This window comes from Lepisosteus platostomus, chromosome 6, assembly GCF_059453375.1.
Source record: "Lepisosteus platostomus isolate fLepPlt1 chromosome 6, fLepPlt1.hap1, whole genome shotgun sequence".
NCBI lineage: Eukaryota > Metazoa > Chordata > Actinopteri > Semionotiformes > Lepisosteidae > Lepisosteus > Lepisosteus platostomus.
The window spans coordinates 13,741,334-13,765,384 of record NC_142616.1 but is presented as its reverse complement, the minus strand read 5'-3'; the positions used below and the strand labels follow the sequence as shown (position 1 = coordinate 13,765,384).

General features: G+C 52.2%; 1 protein-coding gene across 6 annotated transcripts in view; it reads left to right on the top strand.

Moving 5' to 3' along the window:
• rnf31 (ring finger protein 31) overlaps positions 1–23,283 on the top strand; it is a 50,309-nt gene extending 27,026 nt beyond the window's left edge. For 5 of the 6 annotated variants that reach the window (XM_088637877.1, XM_088637879.1, XM_088637876.1 and 2 more), the window contains 12 exons: positions 166–351; positions 812–1,018; positions 2,619–2,792; positions 3,270–3,368; positions 16,623–16,712; positions 17,175–17,289; positions 19,275–19,387; positions 20,200–20,313; positions 20,728–20,776; positions 21,361–21,457; positions 21,681–21,846; positions 22,553–23,283. In XM_088637877.1, coding sequence (XP_088494003.1) covers positions 166–351; positions 812–1,018; positions 2,619–2,792; positions 3,270–3,368; positions 16,623–16,712; positions 17,175–17,289; positions 19,275–19,387; positions 20,200–20,313; positions 20,728–20,776; positions 21,361–21,457; positions 21,681–21,846; positions 22,553–22,603 — 1,461 coding nt within the window. In that variant the 3' untranslated portion in view covers positions 22,604–23,283. Of the gene's footprint in view, positions 1–165; positions 352–811; positions 1,019–2,618; positions 2,793–3,269; positions 3,369–16,622; positions 16,713–17,174; positions 17,290–19,222; positions 19,388–20,199; positions 20,314–20,727; positions 20,777–21,360; positions 21,458–21,680; positions 21,847–22,552 lie in introns of those variants that run through there. The other variant, XM_088637881.1, reaches the window with a different exon arrangement.
• The last annotated feature ends 768 nt before the right edge of the window (positions 23,284–24,051 follow it).

Sequence of the window (24,051 nt, the reverse complement as noted above, 5' to 3'; positions counted from 1 at the left end):
GTCAGTCAGTGTGTCTGTATGAACCCCTCTCTCTCAGTGCAGTGTTAATGTACTGGAGTGTCCAGTCAGTCAGTGTGTCTGTATGAACCCCTCTCTCTCAGTGCAGTGTTAATGTACTGGAGTGTCCAGTCAGTCTGAGAGACTGTATTCAAACTTCTCTTTCAGGTACGGGAGCTTGCGACTCTGGGGTTCACTGATATGTTGGGGTGTCACGATGCTCTGCGACTTAGTGGGGGGGAGGTGAGGGGAGCACTCTCTCTCTTGCAACGCCCCCTGTTGGAACCCTTTCATCAGCGTGTCTGGAGTGAACAACCTGAGTCCCACATTGACGTTCATCACCAAGACAAACAGGTTAGAGAAACCCAATATCTCTTAGTGCAGTGTTAATGTACTGGAGTGTCCAGTCAGTCAGTGTGTCTGTATGAACCCCTCTCTCTCAGTGCAGTGTTAATGTACTGGAGTGTCCAGTCAGTCAGTGTGTCTGTATGAACCCCTCTCTCTCAGTGCAGTGTTAATGTACTGGAGTGTCCAGTCAGTCAGTGTGTCTGTATGAACCCCTCTCTCTCAGTGCAGTGTTAATGTACTGGAGTGTCCAGTCAGTCAGTGTGTCTGTATGAACCCCTCTCTCTCAGTACAGTGTTAATGTACTGGAGTGTCCAGTCAGTGTGTCTGTATGAACCCCTCTCTCTCAGTGCAGTGTTAATGTACTGGAGTGTCCAGTCAGTGTGTCTGTATGAACCTCTCTCTCTCAGTGCAGTGTTAATGTGCTGGAGTGTCCAGTCAGTCAGTGAGTGCTGTCATCTCTCTTCAGAGGGTGCTGCGGAGGTTGCTGGCAGTGTATGAGCTGCCCAGCTGGGGGCGCTGTGAGTTGGCTCTCTCTCTCCTCCTGGAGCCTGGTGCCTCTTACAGCCTGGAAGACGTGGTGCAGGCTGTACGCGAGTCGCAGGACCGTGACTTCATCCGACGCCTCCTCTCCAAAGAGTGTCCTATCTGTTTTTACAGCTTCCCTCAGAGCAAGGTAAGTGATCTCCGTAGTGTCCTCTACGATACAGATTCTGACCCCTCTCTCTCTCCTGGTTTCTCAGATACAGGCTCTGATCTGTCAGTACAGTGTGTGTATGAACCACTCTCTCTCCTGGTTTCTCAGATACAGGCTCTGATCTGTCAGTACAGTGTGTGTATGAACCCCTCTCTCTCTCCTGGTGTCTCAGATACAGGCTCTGATCTGTTAGTACAGTGTGTGTATGAACCACTCTCTCTCCTGTTGTCTCAGATACAGGCTCTGATCTGTTAGTACAGTGTGTGTATGAACCACTCTCTCTCCTGGTGTCTCAGATACAGGCTCTGATCTGTCAGTACAGTGTGTGTATGAACCCCTCTCTCTCTCCTGGTGTCTCAGATACAGGCTCTGATCTGTTAGTACAGTGTGTGTATGAACCACTCTCTCTCCTGTTGTCTCAGATACAGGCTCTGATCTGTTAGTACAGTGTGTGTATGAACCACTCTCTCTCCTGGTGTCTCAAATACAGGCTCTGATCTGTCAGTACAGTGTGTGTATGAACCCCTCTCTCTCTCCTGGTGTCTCAGATACAGGCTCTGATCTGTTAGTACAGTGTGTGTATGAACCACTCTCTCTCCTGTTGTCTCAGATACAGGCTCTGATCTGTTAGTACAGTGTGTGTATGAACCACTCTCTCTCCTGGTGTCTCAGATACAGGCTCTGATCTGTCAGTACAGTGTGTGTATGAACTCCACTCTCTCTCTCCTGGTGTCTCAGATGCAGGCTGTGACCTCCTGTCAGTACAGTGTGTGTATGAACTCCTCTCTCTCTCTCCTGGTGTCTCAGATGCAGGCTCTGATCTCCTGTCAGTGCAGTGTGTGTATGAACCCCTCTCTCTCTCTCCTGGTGTCTCAGATGCAGGCTCTGATCTGTCAGTACAGTGTGTGTATGAACCCCTCTCTCTCTCCTGGTGTCTCAGATACAGGCTCTGATCTGTTAGTACAGTGTGTGTATGAACCACTCTCTCTCCTGTTGTCTCAGATACAGGCTCTGATCTGTTAGTACAGTGTGTGTATGAACCACTCTCTCTCCTGGTGTCTCAGATACAGGCTCTGATCTGTTAGTACAGTGTGTGTATGAACCACTCTCTCTCCTGGTGTCTCAGATACAGGCTCTGATCTGTCAGTACAGTGTGTGTATGAACCCCTCTCTCTCTCCTGGTGTCTCAGATACAGGCTCTGATCTGTTAGTACAGTGTGTGTATGAACCACTCTCTCTCCTGGTGTCTCAGATACAGGCTCTGATCTGTTAGTACAGTGTGTGTATGAACCACTCTCTCTCCTGGTGTCTCAGATACAGGCTCTGATCTGTCAGTACAGTGTGTGTATGAACCCCTCTCTCTCCTGGTGTTTCAGATGCAGGCTGTGACCTCCTGTCAGTACAGTGTGTGTATGAACCCCTCTCTCTCCTGGTGTTTCAGATGCAGGCTCTGATCTCCTGTCAGTACAGTGTGTGTATGAACCCCTCTCTCTCTCTCCTGGTGTTTCAGATGCAGGCTCTGATCTCCTGTCAGTACAGTGTGTGTATGAACCCCTCTCTCTCTCTCCTGGTGTTTCAGATGCAGGCTCTGATCTCCTGTCAGTGCACGGTGTGCTCAGCCTGTTTCCAGCAGCACTTCACGATTGCAGTCAGAGACAAACACATCAGGGACATGGTGTGCCCAGTGTGTGGAGAGCCAGACATCAACAACCAGGACCAGTTCAACAGCTACTTCTCTACCCTGGACATACAGGTGCTCTTATAGGAACACAGGAACTCTAGGAAAGAAAACAACACGTGCTGTCTGCCTACTGATTTTGGCCAGCTGTTCCTTCAGAACCCCATGGTATCGTATTCCACGCTCTGTGCAAACAAGTACCTTCTGTCCTCGGTCCCAAATGCACAGTTTCCGTTTTTGATGTGTACTGAAGTGGTCCTCTGGGGGGGACCGTATCAATGATATTTCAGTATTTTATACATTTGCAACCAATCCTCTGGTCATCTTGCTTACGACTAAAGAGATTCAGTTCCTCAACCTGTTCTTTTAGCCCGTGAATTGCTAGTTGCCCTTCTTTCAATTGGTTGCAGGTCTACCGAATGCATTTTCTGTTTTTAACATGGAAAATTACAATTGTGAACGCTTTTGTACCCTTATGGCACACTGTACTGTGCAGTTGTGTACGTGTTGTGTGGGGCTGTGCTGAGCTGCTGTGTGTCTGTGTGTTGACAGCTGCGAGACTGTCTGGACTCTGAGGTGTACGAGCTCTTCCATAAGAAGCTGACAGAGCAGGCACTCCTCAAGGATCCCAAATTCCTCTGGTGTAGTCATGTGAGTACACCCGCACTGACTGAGTACACCTGCACTGACTCCCTTACTGACTGAGTACACCTGCACTGACTCCCTTACTGACTGAGTACACCCGCACTGACTCCCTTACTGACTGAGTACACCCGCACTGACTCCCTTACTGACTGAGTACACCCGCACTGACTCCCTTACTGACTGAGTACACCTGCACTGACTCCCATACTGACTGAGTACACCTGCACTGACTCCCTTACTGACTGAGTACACCTGCACTGACTCCCTTACTGACTGAGTACACCCGCACTGACTCCCATACTGACTGAGTACACCTGCACTGACTCCCTTACTGACTGAGTACACCCGCACTGACTCCCATACTGACTGAGTACACCTGCACTGACTCCCTTACTGACTGAGTACACCCGCACTGACTCCCTTACTGACTGAGTACACCCGCACTGACTCCCTTACTGACTGAGTACACCTGCACTGACTCCCTTACTGACTGAGTACACCTGCACTGACTCCCTTATAAACTGACTAAGTACACCTGCACTGACTCCCATACTGACTGAGTACACCTGCACTGACTCCCTTACTGACTGAGTACACCCGCACTGACTCCCTTACTGACTGACTACACCTGCACTGACTCCCATACTGACTGAGTACACCCGCACTGACTCCCATACTGACTGAGTACACCCGCACTGACTCCCTTACTGACTGAGTACACCCACACTGACTCCCTTACTGACTGAGTACACCTGCACTGACTCCCTTACTGACTGAGTACACCCGCACTGACTCCCTTACTGACTGAGTACACCCGCACTGACTCCCTTACTGACTGAGTACACCTGCACTGACTCCCATACTGACCGAGTACACCTGCACTGACTCCCTTACTGACTGAGTACACCTGCACTGACTCCCTTACTGACTGAGTACACCTGCACTGACTCCCTTACTGACTGAGTACACCTGCACTGACTCCCTTACTGACTGAGTACACCCGCACTGACTCCCATACTGACTGAGTACACCAGCACTGACTCCCTTACTGACTGAGTACACCCGCACTGACTCCCTTACTGACTGAGTACACCCGCACTGACTCCCTTACTGACTGAGTACACCCGCACTGACTCCCTTACTGACTGAGTACACCTGCACTGACTTCCTTACTGAGTACACCTGCACTGACTCCCTGACTGACTGAGTACACCCGCACTGACTCCCATACTGACTGAGTACACCTGCACTGACTGCCTTACTGACTGAGTACACCCGCACTGACTCCCATACTGACTGAGTACACCCGCACTGACTCCCATACTGACTGAGTACACCCGCACTGACTCCCATACTGACTGAGTACACCTGCACTGACTCCCATACTGACTGAGTACACCTGCACTGACTCCCATACTGACTGAGTACACCTGCACTGACTCCCTTACTGACTGAGTACACCTGCACTGACTCCCTTACTGACTGAGTACACCTGCACTGACTCCCTTACTGACTGAGTACACCTGCACTGACTCCCTTACTGACTGAGTACACCTGCACTGACTGCCTTACTGACTGAGTACACCCGCACTGACTCCCATACTGACTGAGTACACCTGCACTGACTCCCTTACTGACTGAGTACACCTGCACTGACTCCCTTACTGACTGAGTACACCCCCACTGACTCCCATACTGACTGAGTACACCTGCACTGACTCCCTTACTGACTGAGTACACCTGCACTGACTCCCTTACTGACTGAGTACACCCGCACTGACTCCCTTACTGACTGAGTACACCCGCACTGACTCCCTTACTGACTGAGTACACCTGCACTGACTCCCTTACTGACTGAGTACACCTGCACTGACTCTCTTATAAACTGACTGAGTACACCTGCACTGACTCCCTTACTGACTGAGTACACCTGCACTGATTCCCTTACTGACTGAGTACACCCGCACTGATTCCCTTACTGACTGAGTACACCCGCACTGATTCCCTTACTGACTGAGTTCACCTGCACTGACTCCCTTACTGACTGAGTACACCTGCACTGACTTCCTTACTGAGTACACCTGCACTGACTCCCTGACTGACTGAGTACACCTGCACTGACTCCCTTACTGACTGAGTACACCCGCACTGACTCCCTTACTGACTGAGTACACCCGCACTGACTCCCTTACTGACTGAGTACACCTGCACTGACTCCCTTACTGACTGAGTACACCCGCACTGACTCCCATACTGACTGAGTACACCTGCACTGACTGCCTTACTGACTGAGTACACCTGCACTGACTGCCTTACTGACTGAGTACACCCGCACTGACTCCCATACTGACTGAGTACACCCTTACTGACTCCCTTACTGACTGAGTACACCTGCACTGACTCCCTTACTGACTGAGTACACCTGCACTGACTCCCTTACTGACTGAGTACACCTGCACTGACTCCCTTACTGACTGACTACACCCGCACTGACTCCCTTACTGAGTGAGTACACCCGCACTGACTCCCTTATAAACTGACTGAGTACACCTGCACTGACTCCCTTACTGACTGAGTACACCCGCACTGACTGAGTACACCTGCACTGACTCCCATACTGACTGAGTACACCAGCACTGACTCCCTTACTGACTGAGTACACCCGCACTGACTCCCTTACTGACTGAGTACACCTGCACTGACTCCCTTACTGACTGAGTACACCTGCACTGACTCCCTTACTGACTGAGTACACCCGCACTGACTCCCATACTGAGTACACCAGCACTGACTCCCTTACTGACTGACTGAGTACACCTGCACTGACTCCCTTACTGACTGACTGAGTACACCTGCACTGACTTCCTTACTGACTGACTGAGTACACCTGCACTGACTCCCTTACTGACTGAGTACACCTGCACTGACTTCCTTACTGACTGAGTTCACCTGCACTGACTCCCTTACTGACTGAGTACACCCGCACTGACTCCCTTACTGACTGAGTACACCTGCACTGACTCCCATACTGACTGAGTACACCCGCACTGACTCCCTTACTGACTGAGTTCACCTGCACTGACTCCCATACTGACTGAGTACACCCGCACTGACTCCCTTACTGACTGAGTACACCTGCACTGACTCCCTTACTGACTGAGTACACCCGCACTGACTCCCTTACTGACTGAGTACACCCGCACTGACTCCCATACTGACTGAGTACACCTGCACTGACTCCCTTACTGACTGAGTACACCCGCACTGACTCCCTTACTGACTGAGTACACCTGCACTGACTCCCTTACTGACTGAGTACACCCGCACTGACTCCCTTACTGACTGAGTACACCTGCACTGACTCCCTTACTGACTGAGTACACCCGCACTGACTCCCTTACTGACTGAGTACACCCGCACTGACTCCCATACTGAGTACACCCGCACTGACTCCCTTACTGACTGACTGAGTACACCTGCACTGACTCCCATACTGAGTACACCCGCACTGACTCCCTTACTGACTGACTGAGTACACCTGCACTGACTCCCTTACTGACTGAGTACACCTGCACTGACTTCCTTACTGACTGAGTTCACCTGCACTGACTCCCTTACTGACTGAGTACACCCGCACTGACTCCCTTACTGACTGAGTACACCTGCACTGACTCCCTTACTGACTGAGTACACCCGCACTGACTCCCTTACTGACTGAGTACACCCGCACTGACTCCCTTACTGACTGAGTACACCTGCACTGACTCCCTTACTGACTGAGTACACCCGCACTGACTCCCATACTGAGTACACCCGCACTGACTCCCTTACTGACTGACTGAGTACACCTGCACTGACTCCCTTACTGACTGAGTACACCTGCACTGACTCCCTTACTGACTGAGTACACCTGCACTGACTTCCTTACTGACTGAGTTCACCTGCACTGACTCCCTTACTGACTGAGTACACCCGCACTGACTCCCTTACTGACTGAGTACACCTGCACTGACTCCCTTACTGACTGAGTACACCCGCACTGACTCCCTTACTGACTGAGTACACCCGCACTGACTCCCATACTGACTGAGTACACCTGCACTGACTCCCATACTGACTGAGTACACCAGCACTGACTCCCTTACTGACTGAGTACACCCGCACTGACTCCCTTACTGACTGAGTACACCCGCACTGACTCCCTTACTGACTGAGTACACCTGCACTGACTCCCTTACTGACTGAGTACACCTGCACTGACTCCCTTACTGACTGAGTACACCCGCACTGACTCCCATACTGAGTACACCCGCACTGACTCCCTTACTGACTGACTGAGTACACCTGCACTGACTCCCTTACTGACTGACTGAGTACACCTGCACTGACTTCCTTACTGACTGACTGAGTACACCCGCACTGACTCCCTTACTGACTGAGTTCACCTGCACTGACTCCCTTACTGACTGAGTACACCTGCACTGACTTCCTTACTGACTGAGTTCACCTGCACTGACTCCCTTACTGACTGAGTACACCCGCACTGACTCCCTTACTGACTGAGTACACCCGCACTGACTCCCTTACTGACTGAGTACACCTGCACTGACTCCCTTACTGACTGAGTACACCCGCACTGACTCCCTTACTGACTGAGTACACCCGCACTGACTCCCATACTGACTGAGTTCACCTGCACTGACTCCCATACTGACTGAGTACACCCGCACTGACTCCCTTACTGACTGAGTACACCTGCACTGACTCCCTTACTGACTGAGTACACCCGCACTGACTCCCTTACTGACTGAGTACACCTGCACTGACTCCCTTACTGACTGAGTACACCTGCACTGACTCCCTTACTGACTGAGTACACCCGCACTGACTCCCTTACTGAGTACACCTGCACTGACTCCCTTACTGACTGACTGAGTACACCTGCACTGACTCCCTTACTGACTGAGTACACCCTTACTGACTCCCTTACTGACTGAGTACACCTGCACTGACTCCCTTACTGACTGAGTACACCCGCACTGACTCCCTTACTGACTGAGTTCACCTGCACTGACTCCCATACTGACTGAGTACACCCGCACTGACTCCCTTACTGACTGAGTACACCCGCACTGACTCCCTTACTGACTGAGTACACCCGCACTGACTCCCTTACTGACTGAGTACACCCGCACTGACTCCCATACTGACTGAGTTCACCTGCACTGACTCCCATACTGACTGAGTACACCCGCACTGACTCCCTTACTGACTGAGTACACCTGCACTGACTCCCTTACTGACTGAGTACACCCGCACTGACTCCCTTACTGACTGAGTACACCTGCACTGACTCCCATACTGACTGAGTACACCCGCACTGACTCCCTTACTGACTGAGTTCACCTGCACTGACTCCCTTACTGACTGAGTACACCCGCACTGACTCCCTTACTGACTGAGTACACCCGCACTGACTCCCATACTGAGTACACCCGCACTGACTCCCTTACTGACTGACTGAGTACACCTGCACTGACTCCCTTACTGACTGAGTACACCTGCACTGACTTCCTTACTGACTGAGTTCACCTGCACTGACTCCCTTACTGACTGAGTACACCCGCACTGACTCCCTTACTGACTGAGTACACCTGCACTGACTCCCTTACTGACTGAGTACACCCGCACTGACTCCCTTACTGACTGAGTACACCTGCACTGACTCCCATACTGACTGAGTACACCCGCACTGACTCCCTTACTGACTGAGTTCACCTGCACTGACTCCCTTACTGACTGAGTACACCCGCACTGACTCCCTTACTGACTGAGTACACCCGCACTGACTCCCATACTGAGTACACCCGCACTGACTCCCTTACTGACTGACTGAGTACACCTGCACTGACTCCCTTACTGACTGAGTACACCTGCACTGACTTCCTTACTGACTGAGTTCACCTGCACTGACTCCCTTACTGACTGAGTACACCCGCACTGACTCCCTTACTGACTGAGTACACCTGCACTGACTCCCTTACTGACTGAGTACACCCGCACTGACTCCCTTACTGACTGAGTACACCCGCACTGACTCCCATACTGACTGAGTACACCTGCACTGACTCCCATACTGACTGAGTACACCCGCACTGACTCCCTTACTGACTGAGTTCACCTGCACTGACTCCCATACTGACTGAGTTCACCTGCACTGACTGCCTTACTGACTGAGTACACCTGCACTGACTGCCTTACTGACTGAGTACACCCGCACTGACTCCCTTACTGAGATAGTACACCCGCACTGACTCCCTTATAAACTGACTGAGTACACCTGCACTGACTCCCTTACTGACTGAGTACACCCGCACTGACTGAGTACACCTGCACTGACTCCCATACTGACTGAGTACACCCGCACTGACTCCCTTACTGACTGAGTTCACCTGCACTGACTCCCATACTGACTGAGTACACCTGCACTGACTCCCTTACTGACTGAGTACACCTGCACTGACTCCCTTACTGACTGAGTACACCCGCACTGACTCCCATACTGACTGAGTACACCTGCACTGACTCCCTTACTGACTGAGTACACCTGCACTGACTCCCTAACTGACTGAGTACACCCGCACTGACTCCCTTACTGACTGAGTACACCTGCACTGACTCCCTTACTGACTGAGTACACCTGCACTGACTCCCGTACTGACTGAGTACACCTGCACTGACTCCCGTACTGACTGAGTACACCTGCACTGACTCCCTTACTGACTGAGTACACCCGCACTGACTCCCGTACTGACTGAGTACACCCGCACTGACTCCCGTACTGACTGAGTACACCCGCACTGACTCCCATACTGACTGAGTACACCCGCACTGACTCCCTTACTGACTGAGTACACCTGCACTGACTCCCTTACTGACTGAGTACACCTGCACTGACTCCCATACTGACTGAGTACACCCGCACTGACTCCCTTACTGACTGAGTACACCTGCACTGACTCCCTTACTGACTGAGTACACCAGCACTGACTCCCTTACTGACTGAGTACACCCACACTGACTCCCTTACTGACTGAGTACACCCGCACTGACTGAGTACACCTGCACTGACTCCCTTACTGACTGAGTACACCCGCACTGACTCCCATACTGACTGAGTACACCTGCACTGACTCCCATACTGACTGAGTACACCTGCACTGACTCCCTTACTGACTGAGTACACCTGCACTGACTCCCTTACTGACTGAGTACACCTGCACTGACTCCCTTACTGACTGACTACACCTGCACTGACTCCCTTACTGACTGAGTACACCTGCACTGACTCCCTTACTGACTGAGTACACCTGCACTGACTCCCTTACTGACTGAGTACACCCGCACTGACTCCCTTACTGACTGAGTACACCTGCACTGACTCCCTTACTGACTGAGTACACCTGCACTGACTCCCTTACTGACTGACTGAGTACACCCGCACTGACTCCCATACTGAGTACACCTGCACTGACTCCCTTACTGACTGAGTACACCCGCACTGACTCCCTTACTGACTGAGTACACCTGCACTGACTCCCTTACTGACTGAGTACACCTGCACTGACTCCCTTACTGACTGACTGAGTACACCTGCACTGACTCCCTTACTGACTGAGTACACCTGCACTGACTCCCTTACTGACTGAGTACACCTGCACTGACTCCCTTACTGACTGACTGAGTACACCTGCACTGACTCCCTTACTGACTGAGTACACCTGCACTGACTCCCTTACTGACTGAGTACACCTGCACTGACTCCCTTACTGACTGAGTACACCCGCACTGACTCCCATACTGAGTACACCTGCACTGACTCCCTTACTGACTGAGTACACCTGCACTGACTCCCTTACTGACTGAGTACACCCGCACTGACTCCCTTACTGACTGAGTACACCTGCACTGACTCCCTTACTGACTGAGTACACCCGCACTGACTCCCTTACTGACTGAGTACACCTGCACTGACTCCCTTACTGACTGACTGAGTACACCTGCACTGACTCCCTTACTGACTGAGTACACCCGCACTGACTCCCTTACTGACTGAGTACACCCGCACTGACTCCCTTACTGACTGAGTACACCTGCACTGACTCCCTTACTGACTGAGTACACCTGCACTGACTCCCTTACTGACTGAGTACACCCGCACTGACTCCCTTACTGAGATAGTACACCCGCACTGACTCCCTTATAAACTGACTGAGTACACCTGCACTGACTCCCTTACTGACTGAGTACACCCGCACTGACTGAGTACACCTGCACTGACTCCCATACTGACTGAGTACACCCGCACTGACTCCCTTACTGACTGAGTTCACCTGCACTGACTCCCATACTGACTGAGTACACCTGCACTGACTCCCTTACTGACTGAGTACACCTGCACTGACTCCCTTACTGACTGAGTACACCCGCACTGACTCCCATACTGACTGAGTACACCTGCACTGACTCCCTTACTGACTGAGTACACCTGCACTGACTCCCTAACTGACTGAGTACACCCGCACTGACTCCCTTACTGACTGAGTACACCTGCACTGACTCCCTTACTGACTGAGTACACCTGCACTGACTCCCGTACTGACTGAGTACACCTGCACTGACTCCCGTACTGACTGAGTACACCTGCACTGACTCCCTTACTGACTGAGTACACCTGCACTGACTCCCGTACTGACTGAGTACACCCGCACTGACTCCCGTACTGACTGAGTACACCCGCACTGACTCCCATACTGACTGAGTACACCCGCACTGACTCCCTTACTGACTGAGTACACCTGCACTGACTCCCTTACTGACTGAGTACACCTGCACTGACTCCCATACTGACTGAGTACACCCGCACTGACTCCCTTACTGACTGAGTACACCTGCACTGACTCCCTTACTGACTGAGTACACCAGCACTGACTCCCTTACTGACTGAGTACACCCACACTGACTCCCTTACTGACTGAGTACACCCGCACTGACTGAGTACACCTGCACTGACTCCCTTACTGACTGAGTACACCCGCACTGACTCCCATACTGACTGAGTACACCTGCACTGACTCCCATACTGACTGAGTACACCTGCACTGACTCCCTTACTGACTGAGTACACCTGCACTGACTCCCTTACTGACTGAGTACACCTGCACTGACTCCCTTACTGACTGACTACACCTGCACTGACTCCCTTACTGACTGAGTACACCTGCACTGACTCCCTTACTGACTGAGTACACCTGCACTGACTCCCTTACTGACTGAGTACACCCGCACTGACTCCCTTACTGACTGAGTACACCTGCACTGACTCCCTTACTGACTGAGTACACCTGCACTGACTCCCTTACTGACTGACTGAGTACACCCGCACTGACTCCCATACTGAGTACACCTGCACTGACTCCCTTACTGACTGAGTACACCCGCACTGACTCCCTTACTGACTGAGTACACCTGCACTGACTCCCTTACTGACTGAGTACACCTGCACTGACTCCCTTACTGACTGACTGAGTACACCTGCACTGACTCCCTTACTGACTGAGTACACCTGCACTGACTCCCTTACTGACTGAGTACACCTGCACTGACTCCCTTACTGACTGACTGAGTACACCTGCACTGACTCCCTTACTGACTGAGTACACCTGCACTGACTCCCTTACTGACTGAGTACACCTGCACTGACTCCCTTACTGACTGAGTACACCCGCACTGACTCCCATACTGAGTACACCTGCACTGACTCCCTTACTGACTGAGTACACCTGCACTGACTCCCTTACTGACTGAGTACACCCGCACTGACTCCCTTACTGACTGAGTACACCTGCACTGACTCCCTTACTGACTGAGTACACCCGCACTGACTCCCTTACTGACTGAGTACACCTGCACTGACTCCCTTACTGACTGACTGAGTACACCTGCACTGACTCCCTTACTGACTGAGTACACCCGCACTGACTCCCTTACTGACTGAGTACACCCGCACTGACTCCCTTACTGACTGAGTACACCTGCACTGACTCCCTTACTGACTGAGTACACCCGCACTGACTCCCATACTGAGTACACCCGCACTGACTCCCTTACTGACTGAGTACACCTGCACTGACTCCCATACTGACTGAGTACACCCGCACTGACTCCCATACTGAGTACACCTGCACTGACTCCCTTACTGACTGAGTACACCCGCACTGACTCCCATACTGACTGAGTACACCTGCACTGACTCCCTTACTGACTGAGTACACCTGCACTGACTCCCTTACTGACTGAGTACACCCGCACTGACTCCCTTACTGACTGAGTACACCTGCACTGACTCCCTTACTGACTGAGTACACCCGCACTGACTCCCTTACTGACTGAGTACACCTGCACTGACTCCCTTACTGACTGAGTACACCTGCACTGACTCCCTTACTGACTGAGTACACCCGCACTGACTCCCTTACTGACTGAGTACACCTGCACTGACTCCCTTACTGACTGAGTACACCCGCACTGACTCCCTTACTGAGTACACCCGCACTGACTCCCTTACTGACTGAGTACACCTGCACTGACTCCCTTACTGACTGAGTACACCTGCACTGACTCCCATACTGACTGAGTACACCCGCACTGACTCCCATACTGACTGAGTACACCTGCACTGACTCCCTTACTGACTGAGTACACCCCCACTGACTCCCATACTGACTGAGTACACCCGCACTGACTCCCATACTGACTGAGTACACCTGCACTGACTCCCTTACTGACTGAGTACACCTGCACTGACTCCCATACTGACTGAGTACACCCGCACTGACTCCCATACTGACTGAGTACACCTGCACTGACTCCCTTACTGACTGAGTACACCTGCACTGACTCCCATACTGACTGAGTACACCCGCACTGACTCCCATACTGACTGAGTACACCTGCACTGATTCCCTTACTGACTGAGTACACCCGCACTGACTCCCTTACTGACTGAGTACACCTGCACTGACTCCCATACTGACTGAGTACACCCGCACTGACTCCCTTACTGACTGAGTACACCTGCACTGACTCCCTTACTGACTGAGTACACCCGCACTGACTCCCATACTGACTGAGTACACCTGCACTGACTCCCTTACTGACTGAGTACACCTGCACTGACTCCCTTACTGACTGAGTACACCCGCACTGACTCCCTTACTGACTGAGTTCACCTGCACTGACTCCCTTACTGACTGAGTTCACCTGCACTGACTCCCATACTGACTGAGTACACCTGCACTGACTCCCTTACTGACTGAGTACACCCGCACTGACTCCCTTACTGACTGAGTACACCTGCACTGACTCCCTTACTGACTGAGTACACCTGCACTGACTCCCTTACTGACTGAGTACACCTGCACTGACTGCCATACTGACTGAGTACACCCGCACTGACTCCCTTACTGACTGAGTACACCCGCACTGACTCCCTTACTGACTGAGTACACCTGCACTGACTCCCTTACTGACTGAGTACACCTGCACTGACTCCCATACTGACTGAGTACACCCGCACTGACTCCCATACTGACTGAGTACACCTGCACTGATTCCCTTACTGACTGAGTACACCCGCACTGACTCCCTTACTGACTGAGTACACCCGCACTGACTCCCATACTGACTGAGTACACCCGCACTGACTCCCTTACTGACTGAGTACACCTGCACTGACTCCCTTACTGACTGAGTACACCCGCACTGACTCCCTTACTGACTGAGTACACCCGCACTGACTCCCTTACTGACTGAGTTCACCCGCACTGACTCCCATACTGACTGAGTACACCCGCACTGACTCCCTTACTGACTGAGTACACCCGCACTGACTCCCTTACTGACTGAGTTCACCTGCACTGACTCCCTTACTGACTGAGTTCACCTGCACTGACTCCCATACTGACTGAGTACACCCGCACTGACTCCCTTACTGACTGAGTACACCCGCACTGACTCCCTTACTGACTGAGTACACCTGCACTGACTCCCTTACTGACTGAGTACACCTGCACTGACTCCCTTACTGACTGAGTACACCTGCACTGACTGCCATACTGACTGAGTACACCCGCACTGACTCCCTTACTGACTGAGTACACCTGCACTGACTCCCTTACTGACTGAGTACACCTGCACTGACTCCCTTACTGACTGAGTACACCCGCACTGACTCCCTTACTGACTGAGTACACCTGCACTGACTCCCTTACTGACTGAGTACACCTGCACTGACTCCCTTACTGACTGAGTACACCTGCACTGACTCCCTTACTGACTGAGTACACCTGCACTGACTTCCTTACTGAGTACACCTGCACTGACTCCCTTACTGACTGACTGAGTACACCTGCACTGACTCCCTTACTGACTGAGTACACCTGCACTGACTCCCTTACTGACTGAGTACACCCACACTGACTCCCTTACTGACTGAGTACACCTGCACTGACTCCCTTACTGACTGAGTACACCCACACTGACTCCCTTACTGACTGAGTTCACCTGCACTGACTCCCTTACTGACTGAGTACACCCGCACTGACTCCCTTACTGACTGAGTACACCCGCACTGACTCCCTTACTGACTGAGTACACCTGCACTGACTCCCTTACTGACTGAGTACACCTGCACTGACTCCCTTACTGACTGACTGAGTACACCTGCACTGACTCCCTTACTGACTGAGTACACCTGCACTGACTCCCTTACTGACTGAGTACACCCGCACTGACTCCCATACTGACTGAGTACACCTGCACTGACTCCCTTACTGACTGAGTACACCTGCACTGACTCCCATACTGACTGAGTACACCTGCACTGACTCCCTTACTGACTGAGTACACCTGCACTGACTCCCTTACTGACTGAGTACACCTGCACTGACTCCCATACTGACTGAGTACACCTGCACTGACTCCCTTATAAACTGACTGTCTGCCTTACAATCGGCTGTGCTGACTTAGAGAGCTTACTCCACCAGTGTCAGAGCTCAGGGAGCCTGTGCCTGATCACCCTCTGGGACATAACAGGTGTACTGTGGGACCATGGGAAGGAGGTTTCTACATCTCAGGGGGACCCTGTCTTCCAGGAGTAAGGAGTCATGACTTCTCTGTTGCTCTCCCTTTCCATATTAGTGCACCTTTGGGTTTATCTACGATGGTGACCAGCTGAAAGTGACCTGTCCACAGTGCAGGAAAAGCTTCTGTGCCCAGTGCAAGAAACCAGTGAGTATTCACACAGGGTGTGTGATACAGTGTGAGCGTTAGACATACAGGCTGTAGTGTGCACATCTGTTTATAAGTACTGTATTGTACTGGTTGTATTGTGTATGTGCTGGATGTACAGGCTGTGCTGTACAGGCTATAGTGTGTGTTATGCATCATGTTACATAGTGTGTGATCTGTATTGCAGGGTTAGTGTGTTGATCTGATGTTTGTGTGTTTTATACAACTTCTTACATGGTGTGTTATACACTATATACAGTGTGCGTGTTATACAGAGTATGGCAGTTTGTGTTAGTGTGTGTTATGTAGCGTATGTATGGGTTTAGCATACGTCACACACTCTCTAACATGCCTATCGTGTCACACACACGATATAACAACAGTTGTATAATATTCCTGCTGTGCTGCCCACACTATCATACACAGTGCTGTTACAGTTTTTGCTGTGTGTGTTTTACACAGTGGGAACAGCAGCACGCTGGTTTGACCTGCGATCAGTTCCAGCTGTGGAAGAGAGAGAACGACCCAGAGTACCAGAGGCAGGGCTTGGCTGGCTATCTCCGTGACAACGGCATCAGTAAGAAACAACACTGTTGATTTTACTGCTCACTGTCTCTGCAACAACCTCATCATTACAGTCACTGTTACTGTTGCTGTTTATTCTGGCTGTCTCCATGACAACTGCATCAGTACAGCCACTGTTTCTGTAGCTGATGATTCTGGCTGTCTCCATGACAACTGCATCAGTACAGCCACTGTTACTGTAGCTGATGATTCTGGCTGTGACAGCAGCACCGGTACAGACACTGTTACTGTTGCTGTTTATTCTGGCTGTCTCCATGACAACTGCATCAGTACAACCACTGTTACTGTAGCTGATGATTCTGGCTGTCTCTGTGACAACTGCATCAGTACAGCCACTGTTACTGTAGCTGATGATTCTGGCTGTCTCTGTGACAACTGCATCAGTACAACCACTGTTACTGTAGCTGATGATTCTGGCTGTCTCTGTGACAACTGCATCAGTACAGCCACTGTTACTGTTGCTGTTTATTCTGGCTGTCTCTGTGACAACTGCATCAGTACAACCACTGTTACTGTAGCTGATGGTTCTGGCTGTCTCTGTGACAACTGCATCAGTACAGCCACTGTTACTGTAGCTGATGATTCTGGCTGTCTCTGTGACAACTGCATCAGTACAGCCACTGTTACTGTTGCTGTTTATTCTGGCTGTCTCCATGACAACTGCATCAGTACAGCCACTGTTACTGTAGCTGATGATTCTGGCTGTCTCCGTGACAACTGCATCAGTACACCCACTGTTACTGTAGCTGATGATTCTGGCTGTCTCCATGACAACTGCATCAGTACAGCCACTGTTACTGTAGCTGATGATTCTGGCTGTCTCTGTGACAACTGCATCAGTACAGCCACTGTTACTGTAGCTGATGATTCTGGCTGTCTCTGTGACAACTGCATCAGTACAGCCACTGTTACTGTTGCTGTTTATTCTGGCTGTCTCTGTGACAACTGCATCAGTACAGCCACTGTTACTGTAGCTGATGGTTCTGGCTGTCTCTGTGACAACTGCATCAGTACAGCCACTGTTACTGTAGCTGATGGTTCTGGCTGTCTCTGTGACAACTGCATCAGTACAGCCACTGTTACTGTTGCTGTTTATTCTGGCTGTCTCTGTGACAACTGCATCAGTACAGCCACTGTTACTGTAGCTGATGGTTCTGGCTGTCTCTGTGACAACTGCATCAGTACAGCCACTGTTACTGTAGCTGATGATTCTGGCTGTCTCTGTGACAACTGCATCAGTACAGCCACTGTTACTGTAGCTGATGGTTCTGGCTGTCTCTGTGACAACTGCATCAGTACAACCACTGTTACTGTAGCTGATGATTCTGGCTGTCTCTGTGACAACTGCATCAGTACAGCCACTGTTACTGTAGCTGATGATTCTGGCTGTCTCTGTGACAACTGCATCAGTACAGCCACTGTTACTGTTGCTGTTTATTCTGGCTGTCTCCATGACAACTGCATCAGTACAGCCACTGTTACTGTAGCTGATGATTCTGGCTGTCTCCATGACAACTGCATCAGTACAGCCACTGTTACTGTAGCTGATGATTCTGGCTGTCTCTGTGACAACTGCATCAGTACAGCCACTGTTACTGTAGCTGATGATTCTGGCTGTCTCTGTGACAACTGCATCAGTACAGCCACTGTTACTGTTGCTGTTTATTCTGGCTGTCTCCATGACAACTGCATCAGTACAGCCACTGTTACTGTAGCTGATGATTCTGGCTGTCTCTGTGACAACTGCATCAGTACAGCCACTGTTACTGTAGCTGATGATTCTGGCTGTGACAGCAGCACCAGTACAGACACTGTTACTGTTGCTGTTAGCTGTGGCTGTCTCTGTGACAGCAGCACCGGTACAGACACTGTTACTGATGGAGGGCGTGTGGGGTATTTGTGTTTGTACCCCGTGTCTTGTGTAGACTTCCTGCTGCTGTGGCTGGCTGTGGAAGTCCTGACTCCCCTCTCTCTTAGCCTGTCCCAACTGCAGGTTCCAGTACGCTCTGTCGAAGGGGGGCTGCATGCACTTCACCTGCTCCCAGTGCCGGCACCAGTTCTGCAGCGGCTGTAACAACCCCTTCCACACCGTGAGTCTCCGTGTCTTAGTTACCGACAGTGTACAGTCTGTATGAACCCCTCTCTCTCAGTGCAGTGTTAATGTACTGGAGTGTCCAGTCAGTCAGTGTGTCTGTATGAACCCCTCTCTCTCAGTGCAGTGTTAATGTACTGGAGTGTCCAGTCAGTCAGTGTGTCTGTATGAACCCCTCTCTCTCAGTGCAGTGTTAATGTACTGGAGTGTCCAGTCAGTCAGTGTGTCTGTATGAACCCCTCTCTCTCAGTGCAGTGTTAATGTACTGGAGTGTCCAGTCAGTGTGTCTGTATGAACCCCTCTCTCTCAGTGCAGTGTTAATGTACTGGAGTGTCCAGTCAGTGTGTCTGTATGAACCCCTCTCTCTCAGTGCAGTGTTAATGTACTGGAGTGTCCAGTCAGTCAGTGTGTCTGTATGAACCCCTCTCTCTCAGTGCAGTGTTAATGTACTGGAGTGTCCAGTCAGTGTGTCTGTATGAACCCCTCTCTCTCAGTGCAGTGTTAATGTACTGGAGTGTCCAGTCAGTCAGTGTGTCTGTATGAACCCCTCTCTCTCAGTGCAGTGTTAATGTACTGGAGTGTCCAGTCAGTCAGTGTGTCTGTATGAACCCCTCTCTCTCAGTGCAGTGTTAATGTACTGGAGTGTCCAGTCAGTGTGTCTGTATGAACCCCTCTCTCTCAGTGCAGTGTTAATGTACTGGAGTGTCCAGTCAGTGTGTCTGTATGAACCCCTCTCTCTCAGTGCAGTGTTAATGTACTGGAGTGTCCAGTCAGTCAGTGTGTCTGTATTAACCCCTCTCTCTCTCTCAGACGGCCTGCTCAGTTCCTCAGTGCTCCTTGACTGGTCTCCATGCCCATCACCCTCGTGACTGCTTCTTCTACCTACGGGACTGGGAGCCCGCCAGGCTGCAGGCCTTGTTGCAGGTAAGGAGCTCTGTCTCATCTGTGGGAGGGGACTGGTTCTGTGTCCTTGGATCTGGACTGACCAGTCAGGACACCCCTACTCTTACTGACAGTGTCCTGGGATCTGGACTGACCAGTCAGGACACCCCTACTCTTACTGACAGTGTCCTGGGATCTGGACTGACCAGTCAGGACACCCCTACTCTTACTGACAGTGTCCTGGGATCTGGACTGACCAGTCAGGACACCCCTACTCTTACTGACAGTGTCCTGGGATCTGGACTGACCAGTCAGGACACCCCTACTCTTACTGACAGTGTCCTGGCATATGCTGAGCTGCTAAGACGTGATGAAATGGGAGTATCAGAAATGAATATGCAGTATTTGTGCTGGTTCTGCTGTTTCTGATCCACAGTCTGTATTTCTGTTGTGCAGAAAAACAACGTGGAGTTTAACACTGAGCCTCCACCTGGATCGCAGGCAGGTAGGAGTCTCACCTTCTGAATGAAACTACATTCCAAATACAATCAAGTCAGTCTGTATGAACCCCTCTCTCTCAGTGCAGTGTTCATGTACTGGAGTGTCCAGTCAGTCAGTGTGTCTGTATGAACCCCTCTCTCTCAGTGCAGTGTTCATGTACTGGAGTGTCCAGTCAGTCAGTGTGTCTGTATGAACCCCTCTCTCTCAGTGCAGTGTTAATGTACTGGAGTGTCCAGTCAGTCAGTGTGTCTGTATGAACCCCTCTCTCTCAGTGCAGTGTTAATGTACTGGAGTGTCCAGTCAGTCAGTGTGTCTGTATGAACCCCTCTCTCTCAGTGCAGTGTTAATGTACTGGAGTGTCCAGTCAGTCAGTGTGTCTGTATGAACCCCTCTCTCTCAGTGCAGTGTTAATGTACTGGAGTGTCCAGTCAGTCAGTGTGTCTGTATGAACCCCTCTCTCTCAGTGCAGTGTTAATGTACTGGAGTGTCCAGTCAGTGTGTCTGTATGAACCCCTCTCTCTCAGTGCAGTGTTAATGGACTGGAGTGTCCAGTCAGTGTGTCTCTATTAACCCCTCTCTCTCTCACAGGCTTGTGTGGGGTGATGGAGCAGAAGGAGGAGGGAGTCCGGTTCTTTGACGCCCCCTGTGGTGCCCAGACTCAGGCGGGGCAGGCCGGCCTGTGCGAGTGAGTGCAGTTGTGAGCTGTGAGCAGGAACGCAGGTGTTAGATCTCTGTTGCTTGCCTTGCTAATCGCCTGAGCAGTGAGATGTGTAGCGATCAGGGCGGTGCCGTGTTCATTGTGATTGCACCCGTGGGGGCAGCGCGAGCAGCGCCCGCAGTTCCCCCGCCGAGCCTGCGGCGCGCAGGGGGGCGCTGTTTCCCACGTGACGCGGCCGGTCCCTCCGCAGGAAGCACTACCGGGAGTACCTGGTCAGCCTGATCAACGGGCACTCGCTGGACCCCGCGCCCGTGTACGACCTGGCCGAGCTCGGCGCCGCCTGCAGGAGGTACCAGCTGGACGGCGTGCGCGGGGACGCGGAGGACGACGGGGCCTACAGCGCGCGACTGCTGAGGGTGAGGGCCGGGTCCGAACCGGGCCGGCGCACACAGGGGGCGGGGAGGAAGAGGAGGAGGAGGAGGGGGGGGATTGAACAGGGAGGAAGAGGAGGAGAGAACAGGGAGGAAGAGGAGGAGAGGACAGGGAGCAGATGGAGGAAGAGGAGGAGGGAACAGGGAGCAGACAGAGAGGAAGAGGAGGAGGGAACAGGGAGCAGACAGAGAGGAAGAGGAGGAGAGGACAGGGAGCAGACAGAGAGGAAGAGTAGGAGAGGACAGTGAGCAGACAGGGAGGAAGAGGAGGAGAGGACAGGGAGCAGAGAGAGGAAGAGGAGGAGAGAACAAGGACAGGGAGGAAGAGGAGGAGGGAACAGGGAGCAGACAGGGAGGAAGAGGAGGAGAGAACAGGGAGGAAGAGGAGGAGAGGACAGGGAGCAGACAGAGAGGAAGAGGAGGAGAGAACAGGGAGGAAGAGGAGGAGAGGACAGGGAGCAGACAGAGAGGAAGAGGAGGAGAGAACAGGGAGGAAGGGGAGGAGAGGACAGGGAGGAAGGGGAGGAGAGGACAGGGAGCAGACAGAGAGGAAGAGTAGGAGAGGACAGTGAGCAGACAGGGAGGAAGAGGAGGAGAGGACAGGGAGCAGACAGAGGAAGCGGAGGAGGTGGAGAGTGAAGACTCCTGGGACAGTGCCTCATGTTCCTGCCTGTCTCTCTCTCTGTCTCAGAAGCTGATGGCTGACGTCCCCCTCGGGGACAAAGTCCCACGGAAGAAGTGACCGCCCAGCGCGCGGCCGGGGGTCCGCTGGACTGCGGGGCAGGAGGACACTGCAGCCGGGGGTCCGCTGGACTGCGGGGCAGGAGGACACTGCAGCCGGGGGTCCTCTGGACTGAGGGGCAGGTGGACACTGCAGCCGGGGGTCCGCTGGACTGAGGGGCAGGTGGACACTGCAGCCGGGGGTCCGCTGGACTGAGGGGCAGGAGGACACTGCAGCGCCCGGCCCAGGACAGGCTGCCAGTCGGTGCCGCTGGAGAGGCAGAGGACTCAGCTTGGCTTAGCTTGGCTCGGCCCGGCTCAGCTCAGCTCAGCTCAGTCCAGCTGAGAGAAACCAGGGTGTCACGTGACTGGGCAGGCTGTTCCACTCTCCTACCACCCTCTGTGTAAAGAAGCGCTTCCTGTCCTGACTGGAGGACCTCACCCAGCTCTGTCTTGCCAGGGTAACACCACTGATGTGGTTTCAGAGGGCTTCTCCTCGGCGAGGATGCCCACTCGTGGCGGGTGGGGGGTGGCGGGTGACGGGTGACGGGTTCGGATCAGTGTGTTCGATTGGAGATCCAGTGTTCACACAGTAGGGGTGCTGATTTACTACTCATTGTCGTTGTCGGCCGGTTTAATTCAGGACATCCCTTTCTCTGTCCTTTCCGGGGTAAACACAGAATAAACTGGGGTAATGCTCAAGTGTCTGTTGGCTTCTCATTGCGTTATGTCCCTGTGAGGCAGCTTATCGGGGTGTCATTGTCTAATCGGGGTGTGTGTTTCACTCTGGAGGGAGTCAGACTCCCATTTGATTGGCTCCAGGCCTTCAACCAAGGTACAGCACCAAGCACAGAGCTGAGGAGGCTCTAACACAGATACTGACACAACCCCAAGCACAGAGCTGAGGAGGCTCTAACACAGATACTGACACAACCCCAAGCACAGAGCTGAGTAGACTCTAACACAGATGCTGACACAACACCAAGCACGGAGCTGAGCAGGCTCTAACACAGATACTGACACAACCCCAAGCACAGAGCTGAGGAGACTCTAACACAGATGCTGACACAACACCAAGCACGGAGCTGAGCAGGCTCTAACACAGATACTGACACAACCCCAAGCACAGAGCTGAGGAGACTCTAACACAGATGCTGACACAACACCAAGCACGGAGCTGAGCAGGCTCCAATACAGATGCTGACACAACACCAAGCACGGAGCTGAGCAGGCTCCAACACAGATACTGACACAGCACCAAGCACAGAGCTGAGGAGACTCTAACACAGATACTGACACAACCCCAAGCACAGAGCTGAGGAGACTCTAACAGGGACACAGCACCAAGCACAGAGCTGAGCAGGCTCCAACACAGGACTACCTGACAAAGCTGGCTCTGTCGGGAGCTACAGTGATCGGTGTCACTCGCTGTGTGAGAATCTGTCGATCGAAGGTGATGGTCAATCAGAA